Below are 16,534 nucleotides of genomic sequence, written 5' to 3' on the forward strand. Positions count from 1 at the left end.
ATGAACTGAGACATGGAGCAGCAGCCAGAGAGCAGAGTCAAGTACCGAGTGAGTGAGGATCTCTCTACAGAGAGTTCTAGGACACCCAATGTTACACAGAGAAGCCCTGTGTGGAAAAGACATATAAATAAATAAATATAGATAGATAGATAGATAGATAGATAGATAGATAGATAGATAGATAGATAGATAGAAAACAAGCAAACAAACAAAAAACCAATAATAACATCAAACAAACAACAACTCCCCTCCAAAAAAAAACTATTGACTGAATAAATCAAATTAATCTTAGCCAGTCTATTTGTTCTGTATGGTAGATTATTTAGCTCACAATTATCACAGAGGCTATCATTAGCCTCTGAGGAAACATTTCTTTTCTCCTGGAAGGCAGCCGAGGTACAGGAGTTAGGGGATATTTAATTCTCAAAAAACTCAAACATTTTGTTAGGTTCCTTGGATACTAACCACTGTCTGTGGTTTTCACCACTGTGCCTAGAATACATAATGACACATTGCTCCTGGCAATCTACCTTCTCCTCCATCTCAGTGTCTAAAGCTAAGATCTGTGAAACAAGGCAAGTCTTGAGAGCTAAATGGATGAGATTAAGACTAACAACCAAAGTAGTTGGCACAGACTTAACCAATTACATTTAATGTTACAAAATTTAATAATTATAAAATTTTACCTTTTCTTTAAATAAAAAACATTCCCAAAGAAGCTGAGAGATGAAAAGCATGAGACATAAAAATGACGGAAAAGCAGACAGGCTATTTGAAAGTACAGACAAAAACAGAAGCTCTGCTGCTAGATTCTGACTCATGGAAACTAATGTGAAAATCAGGTTAGTCAAGTTTTAAAAATAATGGGAATGATACAACTTAGATGTCAGAAAAACATGTTTTTTTCTGAATAAAAATAATACTGAAAAGACATGGAGGTCTTCACATATGCATCAATGAGTCAATAAAGAAAAAGGAGATTGTACATGATTTCTATAACTGAGAATTCATAAAAAACAATCAAAGGACATAACATCTACCACAGCTAAAAATGAAGAGATGCTACATTTTGTAGTTAGTATAACATCTCATGCTTTCTTAAGTCTTGACTTCTTAAAACTCATTTCTAATTTTGTTTTTTAAATTAGGAAAAAATGCAACTGTAATATGAGTTTGGGCACACACACAACATCTAGACCTTTGATCATTACAGAACATAGCTGGGAAACACTGGCCAAGATACACTGAGTAAGTAGCTTAGGACAAAGTATAAAATCCTGTATAGGTGTTAAGCCAACAAAGGTCTAAAGAGAAAAAAAAATCATGAAACTTGAGTTTTGGTTATAGCCTTTGTTATCAATTATATTCTACAGTGACTTTGGTCCCTCAATTTTTACTTTTTACCCTTCAAATGTAAGTTGGACAGGAGATGTTGAAGCTTAAATATATTAATAAATGAGACATATGTTTCATTTCAGATTCTAACGGAATTATTTTGCAAAAGAATACTGTTTTGAGATAATATTTGTGATTGACATGTTGTGCTGCCCAGATAGTTCGCCTTCCTTTCATTCTGTCTCAACTTTCAGAATCCAGGCACTCAGGAACTTTTCCAGCTATGGAGATGGCTACAAATTGGGCCTCATCCTGGAAACTGATATTCACTCAAAAAGTTTCTAACTCATCCATGTCTAATTTCCTTGTTCTGAAGGCATCTCAAATTCAGGCACAGATGAACTAGGAGATAAAAAGTTGTGGGGCCCTGACTTCAAGACAGGACAACTGTGAAATAACACTAGTTCGCAATTAGAGATCTCTTGTTTTATTGTACCACACTGGTATGTTTTGGCTGCCTTCTTGTTCGTCAAGCCTTACTGGATGCTGTCCTGAGCACAACTCCCAACAAACTAACCTCATGCAAAACCTCTCTTGGTTTTCATTTTAGTGCTTTACTATATTTTTCTTTGCATTAATCTAATCACCTTTACAAAAGCTTTCATTATTTTAATATTATATTTTTTATCTTTTTTACTTCCCACTCTCCTTAATATTCTTCCCTATATTCGATTTCCTTTATTTTATTTAATCTTCTTTCTCCTACATTTCCTTCCATCCGAACCCCTTCTGTTACCTTACACTCACCTTAAATTCTTTGAATTTCATAGCATGCTGAACATTGTTTGCTGTTTGTTTTTTTTTTTTTTTTCTTTCCCCCCTTATGGTTAATGGTGATGGAATAGGGAAGTTTAATTACTTTTAAGTATGCTTCAACATATTGGATTCTGTGTTGTTGTTTTAGCTATTTTTTTTTCTTCTTTCTTGTCTGAAAGGTTCAAGGAACTAAGCTTTCCAGAATAGGTTGCTTTGCTGGAGAGATGGCTCTTATTTAAGATTACTTGATTTGGCAGAGGACCAGTGTTCAGTTCCCAACACCAATGTCAGGTGGCTGAAAATCACTTCTAATTTCAGGTTCAGTGGATCTGACAGGTTCTCTGGTCTTTGCAGTTACCTCCACAGGTACTACCACCTACATGATGATTACACACAACACACACATACAACCAGGTTGCCTCATACAGCCTTAATAGGAAAGGAGGTGCCTAGTCTCACTGCAAATTGATATGCCATGGCTGGTTGACATCCATGGGAGGCCTGCCCTTTTCTGAAGAGAAACTGAATAGGAATGGCTATGGGGTGGTGGTGAAAAGCACTGGGAGGAGAACAGGGAGAAGAAACTGAAGTCAGGATGTTAAAATAAATAAATAAAAGCAAAAGCTTCCAAAACACATTTTTTTTAATTTAATTAATAAGAACAACCCAGCAATCATACTGCGTTATCTTATGCATGAGTGTGCTGATCTGAACTGTATTTTAAAATACAGCTCACTACAGGTCATGTGTAAGCTAAAAGCCCGCCAGGTTACTACACCCTGCTTTCTTGTGGGTTTCTCATTTTGGCTTGAGAAAGAAGCCTTAGAGGAGTGAGATGTTTGATCTAGAAGCCTCTGTTCTTTGTACGTCAGGTGAAAACTCTTGTTTTGTCATTTTTACTAAAAGTATAAATGCTAAAGTGAGGTGCCTTTTATGGTTTTGTTGAAGCCGGCCAATGGTTAATGGCTATTTTCTCCATTTAGAACATGCTACAAAATATTTTTATGGAAAGGCACTTCTAACTCTGTAGTTGGCATTCAATAAATGCCTCCTTTCTTTCTCATATCCCATGTTCTCTATTTAATACGATGTCAATGAAACAACTTTAAAAGTAAACTCTCTCACAAAAAGAAAGAATTTCTGAAGGAAATTTCTAATGACCCGATCGATCCCTAAACCACCTAAAGTTACTTGTGTATTTTCTCCCTTTTCAACTTCTGTGTTCTTTTCTGATACGCTTTGTGTTTAATGGATGAATGCAAGCTGAGAAATGAAAATATGTCTTAAAACTGTCAGAATCAAACATGATTTAGATGCAGTTTTACAGCAAATATTTAATAATCAGATTATATTTCTGGAACCCAGTAGTCCCCAGAGTACTAATAGGTGAGACACAGCACCCTGGTTTCTGATAAGAACTGTGTTCTTAGGGCGTAGGAGTTTTATAGACCATGTGGGTGTCTGCATTTTAACTATTCCACATGACAAATGCTTGCCCTTTCACACAAGTCAATGCCCATATAGTAGCAGACAAAAGCGTATTCAGAATAACTCCCCATCATTCCAGAGAAAGTAAATAAGACTCCATCTTTGTACTCTGCTAGCGCTGCCATCTTTCTCAAGAGACATAAATATCACTCGTTTATCTCACTAAATGACAAAATACTTTACTTTGATGATTATGAAATGAGTTTGATCCATATAGACAGAACACAAAATTTGAAATAAATACTGCAAAAGCATCATTGTCTTCTTTAGAAAACCCCTTTGAATATATGGCCCCTGGTTTTATTCTAACAATTTGACACATGCTTTTTGTTTATTTCATTCTTTAAGTATAAACTCCTTATCTCGATTATCTATCAATAGGCTATCAAGTGAACTCAAGCTGGAAATGAAACTCACAATGGTAATATGCACAGGAAGATCCTTTCTGTTCTTCCATCACTATTCTTTATGCTGTTCTCCTAGCTCACTCAACCCGCACAAATCTATTATTCGAAACTGATTTAATCACAATAGAATGAGAGCCAAATGTTCCAAAGGTAAAATAACACACTCATGAGTTGTGGATTTTCAATCTAATACATGTAATCTAGGAGTCACATCCAAAACCTCAGCCCCAAGCATAAACATTTGGTATTATCATTTTATTTTTCTTCCTGTTTCCTTGATGTGTTTGAAATCACTTTTTGCATACATTTAATATGTGGTCTTTATTCTTACCTTTATCATAAACATGAATAAAAACTAAACATCAGTCATTAAAGGGAATATTCAGCAAACTGTGTTTTCTAACCATGTAGCCACTGAAAAGAATGAGGAGTATATAGATGTAGTAGTAGAATGAGAAATTATCCAGGGCATAGTGTTTAGTGAAATGAGCTAGTGACAGCAGTAGATGACAAAGTATCTGGAATTATCTTTGTCAAATTCTGGAGAAAACAACTTAGAAATGAGAAATTAGAAATCCTTCTATTCTATGTGATATTTGTGAATTATTTAAATTTGAATTGCAGATGTTGTTTCAAGCCTATACGCCTCATGCTCCAGGACCAGAGTGAGAACATAAGCTTGAGGCCCACCTATACTACACAGTGAGAAGACCAACTGGAGCTCAGCAGACTCAATAAAGTAACTCAGAAGCATAGAAAGGCCTACTCTTACTTGTGGATCCTAGACTTTACACAGAACATAAAATCATCTACATGTGGCCCGAAAGAGTTTAAGAAGGAGGGCTGGGGGAATAAGTAGGCGAGGACACAGCAGATGCACATGGTCAAATATATAATACATGGAAATAAAAATGCATATCTTTATGCCTTTTGTAATTGCTTATATGCAATTATATATTAAATATATATTAAATATATATTATTAAATATATATTAAATAATAATAAATAATAAATTATTAAATATATATTAAATATATATTAAAATATTAGGTTAAATGTTATATGATTATACTAATGCAGGTTAAACATAATTAATGATAGCATTACTAGGCAGCTATATTATTTATCCAATTTTATTTCTCTAAGTTTGTCTTCCTCATCTATGGAGTTACTAGCATTTCACCTTTCCGTTACTGCATTTAGCCTTTTCTTACCAATGCCTATATTTTTAATGCTTCCACATTACCTTCCTTTATGCCAGCTCTCTAAAGAAAACTGGACACATCTGATTTCCAAGCATAATCCACACAAGAAATATCACAAAATATTTTTTGGGATGGAATCCCATGGCATTTTATTGTCCTTAAAATCACTATGTTGCCATGGATGACCTTGAATATAGGATTCTCTTGTCTCTGAGACTACAGGCATGTATAAGCATATGCAATACACATGTTCTAAGGAGGGAATCTGCCAGGGTTTCGTGTATGCAAAAGAAGCACTCTTACAGTTATTAACATCCCTGAACATACATGGAAAAATGAAACTAAGAATTTTCTATGCTTTACATCAATGAGCTTTAACAAATTTTACATAAGCATGATATGTACTGAATAGTAAGAAATCAGAAAATAATTGAGAACAAATAGTCTCAAAGTTTCTCAATAGAAAACTACAGTTCTTTGGGGAGAAAAAAAGACAGCTTACTAAGACTTGAAAGAAACTATGATTCTCGAATAAGTTTTAGAATGAAGTAAAACCAATACACACATGTGATATACACATACAAACATATATTCAGACATATATACATTTATAGACACACATATGTGTGTACACAGACATGTATGCACGCACAGATAAACAAATATATACGCCCATGTATACACATGCAAAGATTCTCTGTAATACAGAGTTTTTAAAATTCAAGAAATACATGTCTTACCATCGTGAGAGTAAATGGGTGGTTTTCTAATGCTGATACACTGGGACAATGTAGAATAATATACTAAAAAAGCAACAAACAGATAATGTTTTAAATGATCAAAAGAGAAATACAACCATTTCAATAAATCTGTCTAGTAATTATCAAAAGTTACCTAATGATAAAGGATATCTGCATAGCCACTAACCACTGGCTCACCTGGCCTGGTCTTGCTTTAAAGTTTTCTTTGACCATTCTGAGTTCCATGACATCTGAGGGATGATTGATTACTGAGATGATGGTGACAGGTTTGTTGCTCCGGATGCAGCGGTAAAGTCTCTCAGCACAGTATAGGCACAAAGGTCCAGAAATCCAAATCCACGTCTAAGAGAAATTTTTTAATAAGTATGCCTCAAGAAATGCATGACTGTATAGACAACTAAGTAACGATCTATCAATATATATTTTAAGCAATAAGATATTGGTAAGAATGAGTAAAACAAAGCTGATGCTCTGAGCAATTCATTAAAAAAAAAGACAAGCAAAAACATCATATTTATCTGAGTATTATTTAGAAAATAAAACCAGTCCAATGTTTAGTAAAAAAAACCACAAAAACAAAAACAAAAAAACAGCCGGGTAGTGGTGGTTCGCGCCTTTAATCCCAGCACTTGGGAGGCAGAGGCAGGCGGATCTCTGTGAGTTTGAGCCTGGTCTACAAGAGCTAGTTCCAGGTCAGCCTCCAAATCCACAGAGAAACCCTGTCTCGAAAAACCAAAAAAATAAAAAATAAAAAAATAAAAACAAAAACAAAAAAACAAAAAACATTGCCCTAGATATTTAGATATTTGATAAATATAACATAGGTATATAGATGCACATAGGATTTACATACACAATATTAAATCTCGAGTTTTGAAAGTAGGATGCATTGAACATGTTCCTATTATGACTTTTACATAATACAATATGATGAAATTACATTTATATAAAACTGGCAGTTTTGAATGGGAAATTCAGATAGCTAGGAAAACGATCTTTCCCCTATAACTGCACAGTATAGCCACCCCCCATCTCTTTAAAGCTTTCAACCTTAACAGAGATGTTTGTTTTGTTTATTTATTTGAGACAGAGCTTCACTGTGTAAGTACATGATGCTTTTGGACTCGTTATCCTACTGCCTGACTCAGCCTCTTGACTATAGGTTTACAGGTGTCTTATTCCATAGAGCTTCATCCTTATTTTAATGGCCCTTTATAGAAAACTTATTTATACAGTTGTTCCAGACATTGCTCATTCATTGTAGACAGTTTGCTACTGCTATGCAAACTGTAACAGTGAATGCGACACTCTGAAGAGGAAGCAGGACAGGTTAAATTCTGCAAATCAGTGAACTTGCAATTTTGAGCCAGTCACTTATAGATGATTAGGCCCCACATCAGTAAAATGGAACATGCCATGTTTAATATGCATCATTATATGACATGCATAAAACGAGCCAGCTGACTCCAAAGTTATCTAGAAATTCATTCTAGCTTTGTTACTTCTCTATCTTCTCTATTTAAGGCAGAATTTCCCAAGTCTACCCCTTCCTCCACTTTATATGCAGAATAGTGGACCTCACTTAGATGTTTTCTCAGCCACAAGGGTAGACATGAGGTGTGTGTTTGTGGGTGTGAGTGGGTAGAAGTTACTGCCGTATTTGTGGAATCCCTGGAGAACTTTTCACGAGCAGTATTTAAGCTAAAGACCTGCACCTACTCACTACTTCCTTCCACCACTTGTTTACAGGCTTTAGCCAGGATACAGGTTTAAGTTCAACTTCTTCAACAAATAATTGAGTAATTGCTTCAAACTTTACTTGTGGATACTTAAAGAAACCATGTGTACACAACAAATCAGTACAGTGCCAAGAAATGGTAGTAAGTTTTCAACAAATATCATCATTATTTATAATTTTAATATTATTTTATAAAACTATATTATAACAATTGGTAGTTGTTTTTGTTTTGTTTTTCAGTTTTTCTTATTCAATCTGCATGCCTCAATAGCTTTATAATATATTTATGTAGTCTTTGGAAGCAAACACTAGAAGGAGCATACTTCAGTCATATTGTATAATGAGACATTTTTCCATATTCTAAATGAATGCTTCTTGCCTTGAAGTATTAGATACCCATCACAAAAAATAAATACCACTTTTCTATCTAAATGGTAACTGAAAACACAGGTTCAGATTCATGTTTAAAAGCAATGTCAGTCACGTGAAATGAAACACTTAGCAGATCTTTTAGACACAGAATTAGTCTGACCTGTGGAAAATGAGCTTGGAACTTAGGCTCTTCCAGGCAAATCTTCACAAGTGTTTTCTGGTTACGAGCTTCTGGTTTTGAAAATCCTTCAGGCAAAGGTCCATGAAAATGTTCTGAGAAGTCTTCTGGTGAGTAAATGTCCTGATCCTGGGTCTGGTTAAGACTGATGCAGCCAGGAGGGTGGGTATCTAAATTGGTTTGATACTTCAACAGCCCACTATGTTAAATTGGATAAAAACGGAGAGATAGAAGAGACTGAGTCAGGGGCTGGAATGGAGTAAAGAGAAGCAATTGTTTCCTTTTCTTGTTGGCTTAAAGCAGCTTTTACATAAAGCAGCCCATGTGTGATGTATTTCAGAATATCTCAAATTTCAAATAAACTCTTTACTAAGAAGTAGGAGAAAACATTTTGTTCTCCAAGCAAATGCTATGTGTGTGCAGTGGAGGAAGGCATGTGCAAGCTTCTTGCTGTTATTTGAATTGGACAAGCTTGACTCCTGTTAGGCATTGGTACAGCCACTTACACATTTTCACTTGAATAAATGCTGTAAAAACAGCTTCCTTGCAATACATCTTCAAGCATAAGAGAAAAACACAGGAATCATATCTGATATGGATAAGACTAGATAAAACAGACTTCATGGTTCACGGAGAAACAGTAAATGAAAATAACAAGCATCAAAGCATATTGCATCTATGAAAACAATTTTTACATACCATTAAGCCCTAAAGCTGTTTGCTTTTCAGTCTCTCTGTAAACACAACCACATGAAAAGCTCACAGTGAACTTAGCTCAAGACGCTTTACAATGGCATCTCATTGTTTCTTGTTTTGCTATATTCTAATTTCTGAGTTTTGAATTTTTCATTCTCTTAGATTTCATTTATTTTAATGTGTGTGTGCATATGCCTGTATTCATATGTGCACTTACACATATGCATGCACACAGACACATGTCATAAGAAGGTTGGAGGCACACACATGTGTCATGAGGAGGCTAGAGGAGAACGGGCAGGAGTCTGTATTTTTCTTCTACAATGAGGGTTCTGGAAATCAAACCCAGCCTGTCAGATTTGGCAACAAGTGCTTTTACTGTCTGAGCCAACACACTGGCCCTAGGTTGTGCCCCTGTTTTCACTGACAAGCAGTGAAAGGAGGAATAAGCAACTGAAGGTTTGTTGGGAAAACTCAATAAAGTAAATATTAGTGAACTGGTAATATAGCTCTGTGGCAGAGGACTCACTTAGAATGGAAATGCTTGAAGATATGGGGTTAATCCCCACCCACCACACCACACACACACACACACACACACACACACACACACACACACACACACACACTTAAAAGATCAGCATTCAGTCAATATTAACTGATGATATGTCCAATGAGAAAAGTTAAGAATGATGATGTGTGTAGACCTTTAAACCCCTGAATTCAAGTTATACAGAAGTGAATTTGGGATCTAAAAAGAAGAAACTGGGTGGGAATTCAGCTTTGCCACATCAAAAAGTGCCTTTTTAGAATTAGGCGTTTACTCCTTAGGAACACAGAGATTCAGGAGCCAAAAGTACATTTGAGGTTAATGTATGATAGACACTGGAAAACTTGATTTGATCAACCAAAAGTATACACATGTATCAGAACTCATATCATTATCATAAACATTTTAAACAATTACTATTAGACATTTAAATAGGAAGCAAAATTGTAAAGAAGAAAATTGTTTGGCACTAGGGAAAAAGGGCTAGTTCAAAATATATTTGGAAATTCTACAATTAAAACCTTACAAAATCACATGAAGTAATCAACCCTTTTTGGGTAATATCTATGTAAGCAGAAAAAGTGGCCAAAAAAAATCAAATCACCTCATCTTTGGAGCCAATTTTTTTCTAAAATTTCTTGTCAACATGGATTCATCTATTCCCTGATTTTCTAGTATTCCTGTAAATAAATTATGTTTATAGTTTGAAAACACAGCCTGCGGCTCTTTATTGATCTTTTTTTTAAAAACAAAAATATCAAATCAATTATCTCCTGGGAGACTGAGATCCTCTGGTAGATAGTCCCTCTTTACCTTAAGTATTCAATCCATTGACGGGCAGAGCGTGGGTGCCCATCAAATAGAGATTGTTCTCTGTTAAATAGAAATTTTAACATGCATGCATGAATATTGCTTCAAACAGCTCCATATCCTTCCTATTAGCAAAAGACTGGAGGATGATATTATGTAGGGTTTTCTGTTTGTTTGTTTTGGGGGGATTTCAAGATAGGGTTTCTCTATAGCTTTGGAGGCTGTCCTGGAACTAGCTCTTGTAGACTAGTCTGGTCTCGAACTCACAGAGATCCTCCTGCCTCGGCCTCCTGAGTGATGGGATTAAAGGTGTGTGCCACCATCAACCAGCTATGTAGGATTTTCAAGAGTAAAAATTTGTTTGAATTCCTAGAAATGTCATAATAGATAATTTAAAATAACTTGCCTACATACATGCAATTATGAATTTAAAAGAAACCAAAGAAGTTTTAAACAGTTGCAAAATTTACCAGTTGCCAGTTTCTTCGTGTCAGAAACAGTGTATATTCTAGTAAAAATTGGAGTTAAATGAAAAATATATGTAATATACAATGATTATTGTATTGTAAATATATACAATAATACTCCAGCATTATAAAATTACTTTCATCTCATTATTAATCCAGTTATAAAATAGATTTATTTAATTCTTCTAGAGCTATTCTGTTGGTTATGTATATAATCTAAAATCTTTTTCTTTAAAAACTGTTAAAATTCTTAATATAATCCTGTTTAAAATTAACAATTTTTTGAACTCCTGAACCATAAAAAATATACTGTTTCAACTTGCAAAGGAACTTCTTTTTCAAAATTTTTATTTAATCAAACATGAAGGCAGGGTTCCCCTGCCCTGCTCAGGGACAACTGGAGCCAGGGGTCTGCTCACGGGATCCAAATTTAGCCGGCAGGCTCCAGCACATTCAGAGACTGCCAAGGCCACAGTAACAGTCCTGCCTCCATCCACAAGAAGAGGGCTGACAACAAATTATTGGAACTGTTTGCATCTACCAGAAGGGAATCTTGGTCCCATACCCACCAGGAGAGGAAGAGACTCCTGCTACAGCCACCAGAAGAAAGGATGGGAAGAAGACAATATGAAAGCACATTCAACAACAGAAAAACCAATATGACACCACCGGAAACTAGGAACCATACACCAGCAAGACCAGAACATCCCAAACCAGATGAAGCAGAAGAGAATGACCTTAAAAACTCTTCGCGAAAATGATACAGGGCCTCAAAGAGGATATTTGAAAATCCCTTAAAGAAATGGAAGAAAAAACAAATGAAAAAATACAAAAGATCAACAAACATTTCAAGGAAACAGTTCAAGACCTAAAAACTGGCATAGAGACAATAAAGAAAACACAATCTGAGGGAATGCTGGAAATAGAAAAGCTGGATAAACAATCAGGAACAACAGAGGCAACCATAACCAACAGAATACAAGAGATGGAAGAGAGAATCTCAGGAGTTGAAGACACACTAGGAGAATTAGACTCATCAACCAAAGAAACTCTGAAGTCCAACAAATCCCTAACACAAAATATACAGGAAATATGGGATACCGTGAGAAGACCAAACCTAAGAATAATAGGTATAGAAGAAGGTGAAGAAATCCAACTCAAAGGTGCAGAAAAGATACTCAACTAAATCATAGAAGAAAACTTTCCCAACCTAAAGAAAGACATGCCAATGAAAGTAAAAGAAGCCTACAGAACACCAAAAAGACTGGACCAAAAAAAAAAAAAAAAAAAACTCTCCTCACTACATAATACTCAAAAAAAAGTCTCCTCACTATACAATACTCAAAACCCCAAACAAACTATAGTGGGAGACTTCAACACCCCACACTCAACACTGGACTGGACAGGAACACCAGACAGAAACTTAACAAAGAAACAAAGGAACTAATAGAAGTTATGGCCCAATTGAGCTTAATAGACATCTATAGAACATTCCATCCAAATACAAAACAATATACCTTCTCAGTGCCACATAGAACCTTCTCTAAGATCGACCACATATTTGGCAACATAGGTACAAAAGGTACAAAAAAATTAAAATAACCCCCAGTGTCTTATCAGACCACCATGCCTTGAAGTTAGAATTCAACAACAACAGTAATTGCAGAAAACCTACAAACGCATGGAAATTAAGTAAGGCCCAATTGCACAATTCCAGGGTCAAGGAAGAAATAAAAAAAGAAATTAAAGACTTCCTAGAATTCCATGAGAATGCAGACACAACACATCCGAAATTATGGGACACTTTGAAAGCAGTGCTAAGAGGAAAGTTCATAGCACAAAGTACCCACATGAAGAAACAGGAGAATAATCACAATAGAGAATTAACAGAACAACTGAAAACTCCAGCACACAAAGAAGCCAATACAGCCCTGAGGAGTAGACTCCAGGAAATAATCAAATTGAGGGCTGAAATCAATAAAGTGGAAACTAGGAGGAAAAATACAAAGAATCAATGAAACAAAGAGTTGGTTCTTTGATAAGATCAACAAGATAGACAAACCTTTATCCAAAAAAACTGAAGTCCAATGTATCAAAGACCTCAACATAAATCTAGCCACACTGATCCTATTAGAAGACAAAGTGGGAAATACCCTTGAATTAATTGGTACAGGAGACTGCTTCCTGAACATTACACCAGTAGCACAGACACTGAGATCAACAATTGATAAATGGGACCTCCTGAAACTGAGAAGCTTCTGTAAGACAACGGACACAGTCAGCAAGACAAAACGACAGCCCACAGACTGGGAGAAGATATTCACCAACCCCATATCCTACAGAGGGCTGATCTCCAAAATATACAAAGAACTCAAGAAGCAAGTCTCCAAAACACCAAACAATCCAATCAAAAAGTGGGGTACAGAACTAAATAGACAATTCTCAATAGAGAAATCTAAAATGGCTGAAAGACACATAAGAAAGTGTTCAACATCCTTAGTCATCATGGAAATTCAAATCAAAACAACTAGGAGATACCATCTTACTCCTGTTAGAATAGCTAAAATCAAAAACACCAAAGATAGTCTATGCTGGAAAGGATGTGGAGAAAGGGGAATACCTCTCCACTGCTGATGGGAGTGCCAACATGTACAGCCACTTTGGAAATCAGTATGGCGATTCCTCAGGAAAATGGGAACAGTCTAACATAAGATCCAGCAATCCCACTCTTAGGCATATACCCAAAAGAAGCACATTCATACAACAAGGACATCTGTTTAACAATGTTCATAGCAGCCGTATTTGTAATAGCCAGAACCTGGAAGCAACCTAGATGCCCCTCAACAGAAGAATGAATACAGAAAATGTGATACATTTATACAATGGAGTACTACTCAGCAGAAAAAAATGCAATCTTGAAATTTGCAGGAAAATGGATGGAACCATTCTGAGTGAGCCAACACAATCACAAAAAGACAAATGTGGTCTGTACTCACTCATATGTGGATTTTAGACATAGAGTAAAGGATTACCAGCCTACAATCCACACTGCCAGAGAAGCTAGTAAACAAGCAGGAAACTAAGAGAAACATACATGGTACCCTGGAGAAGGGGAAAGGAACAAGATCTCCTGAGCAAATTGGGAGCAAGGGAGGAGGGGGGAGGGAGCTAGGAGAATGAGAAGGGGAGAAGAGGGGTGATTTAGAGGACATGAGGGAGCAGAAAGGTTGAGTCAGGTGAAGAATAGAAGATAACAAGAATGGAGATACCATAATAGAGGGAGACATTATAGGTTTAAAGAGAAATCAGGCACTAGGCAAATGTCTGGAGATCTACAAAGATGACACCAACTAACAATGTAAGCAACAGAGGAGAGAGGCTACCTTAAATGCCCTCCCATGATCATGATATTGATGACTGTCTTATATGCCATCCTATAGCCTTCATCCAGCAGCTGGTGGATATAGTAGCAGACACCCACAACTAATCACTGAACTGAATGGAATCCAGTTGCAGACAAGAACGAGTGATGAGCAAAGGGGTCCAGACCATGCTGGTGAAACCCACAGAAACAGCTTTCCTGAACAACGGGGAGCTCTTGGTCCCCAGACGGACAGCTGGGATACCAGCATGGGACTGATCCAGACCACAGGAACATGGTTTTCAGTGAGGAGACCTCGGAAATCTACGGGACCTCCAGTAATAGTTCAGTACATATCCCTAGCAGAGTTGTAGACTTTGGGAGCCTAATCCACATAGAAGGATACTCCCTGAGCCAAGACACACACGGGGGGGGGGGGGGGCTTGGCCCTATCCCAAAGGATATGATAGATGCTGATGACCCCCTATGGAAGGCCTCACCCTCCCTGGGGAGCAGAAAGGATATGTGATAGGGTTTTAGTTGGGGAGAGGGTGGTAGGAGAAGAGGAGAGGGAGAGGGAACTGGGATTGACATGTAAAACAATCTTGTTTCTAATTCAAATAAAAATTATAATAATAAAATACCTGAAGGCAAAAATGAATGATTGGTTTTAGCAGTAAATGATCACTTTTTTCTCTTTCCAAGTAGACAGAAAAGGGAGAAAGCAGGGAGATGAGGAACAAGGAAGAGATAATGACAAATTGATTACAGTTCTGAGTAAGGCCACATAAACTATAAAGAAATATTACAATATATATAACATCAAATTCTGATAGATGTGTGATCACAAAAAGGTGTGAGTGTGTTGCTGTAAAAAAAAAAAACAAAGAAAAAACAAAACAAACAAACAATAAAACCAACTTCAAAACGTCTGTGTCTCAATCAAGTTTATATTAATGAAGTAAATTTTGGCAAGTTACTGAATGTTTCTTATTCCACTTACTGCCTTCAAAATATTATCTTCATAAAGTCCTAAGAATTTCATATCAGAAAATATTTGAAACAAGTCGAATTTATATTTTGCGTATTCTAAGTCCCAGATATCAGCTGCTTGAAGGCGAGGTGCTGACTGAACTGAGGGAATTCCTTGTGGAGTCCTGGGCTGCAGGCTCATGCAAATAATCCCCCTAACCACAAATGTTTCCTTTTTGTTGTACATGAGGTGAGAACGCAGATTGGAAGTACAAAATTGTTTTACTTACCCTGAAACATGTAACAGCAGCAGCATGTAGAAGACAAAGAAGAGGTTGTGAGTATACCAGAAGATATCATAATTAGAAACTCTGAAAAAACAAATCAGTTTGTTTCAGTCTGGGTTTACATTTGTCACGTCAAAGGAACATGAACTTTGAAAACATGTATCATATATGAAGAACACTAAAATGTCAATTGTCTAAGATCCATCTATTGAAATGGTATTAATCACTGCACAGGTGTACCAACAAAACTCATGAGTGATAACTATTTGAAAATTATATATGCTTCTTAATTTAAATAAAGATCATGGTGTATTCTGATTTAGAACTTTACTATCCTTTTTAGTAGCATTTTCTTTTTATTTGTTTGTTTTTTGAGACAGGAACTCTCTATGTTAACTCTGGAACTCACTATGCAGACCAGCTTGGCTTCGAACTCACAAAGATTAACCTGTCTATGACTCCTGAATGCTGGAATCAAAGGTTAACTCCACAATTTCAGCTCATACATATAATATATATATATATATATATATATATATATATATATCTTAAAATTTTAAATTGCCAAGTAATTTCCATTATAAATAATGTTCTGTTTAAAAAGAATGTTTTGAAAACAGTTAAAGGAAAACTCAAATGGAAAGAAATAAAATTATCACTAAAATCTCAGTACTCTTTCTGCTTTGGTTACTTCTTCCAGCTTTCTACCTTGAGTTTCTGCCTGCCTGACTTTGACAATAGACTGTGATTTGGAATTGTAGACTGAAATAAATCATTTCTTCCCCAAACCATTTTTTTTGGTCATGTTGTTTCATCACAGCAATAAAAAGCCTTTCTAAGACAGAAATTGGTACCAGGAATGGGGTATTTCTGTGAAATAACAGAGCATTTCAAGGGTGGGGATGGAAAAAGTTGTGGAACCATTTGGAATGTTGGGATCAAAAAAAAATTGGATGTTCAGAGTGTACTAAGCTACTATACGAACTTTTATTGCTAAAGACAGTGCAGATAATGTTGGCCTGGCTTATAAAATTTCAGAGGGAATTTTGAGAGTTCCTTAAAGACTCTATTTGATATTTCATATTTGAG

General features: G+C 36.0%; 1 protein-coding gene across 6 annotated transcripts in view; it reads right to left on the reverse strand.

The window, feature by feature from the left end:
• Nox4 (NADPH oxidase 4) overlaps positions 1-16,534 on the reverse strand; it is a 143,770-nt gene that overhangs the window by 70,256 nt on the left and 56,980 nt on the right. For 5 of the 6 annotated variants that reach the window (XM_027407585.2, XM_027407584.2, XM_027407588.2 and 2 more), the window contains 4 exons: positions 15,449-15,529; positions 8,285-8,501; positions 6,192-6,356; positions 5,994-6,056 (listed from right to left, as the gene is read on the reverse strand). In XM_027407585.2, the coding sequence (XP_027263386.1) occupies positions 5,994-6,056; positions 6,192-6,356; positions 8,285-8,501; positions 15,449-15,529 (526 nt within the window). The remainder of the gene's footprint in view (positions 1-5,993; positions 6,057-6,191; positions 6,357-8,284; positions 8,502-15,448; positions 15,530-16,534) is intronic. The other variant, XM_027407586.2, reaches the window with a different exon arrangement.

Source organism: Cricetulus griseus, chromosome 3, assembly GCF_003668045.3.
Source record: "Cricetulus griseus strain 17A/GY chromosome 3, alternate assembly CriGri-PICRH-1.0, whole genome shotgun sequence".
In the NCBI taxonomy this organism is placed as follows: Eukaryota; Metazoa; Chordata; class Mammalia; order Rodentia; family Cricetidae; genus Cricetulus; species Cricetulus griseus.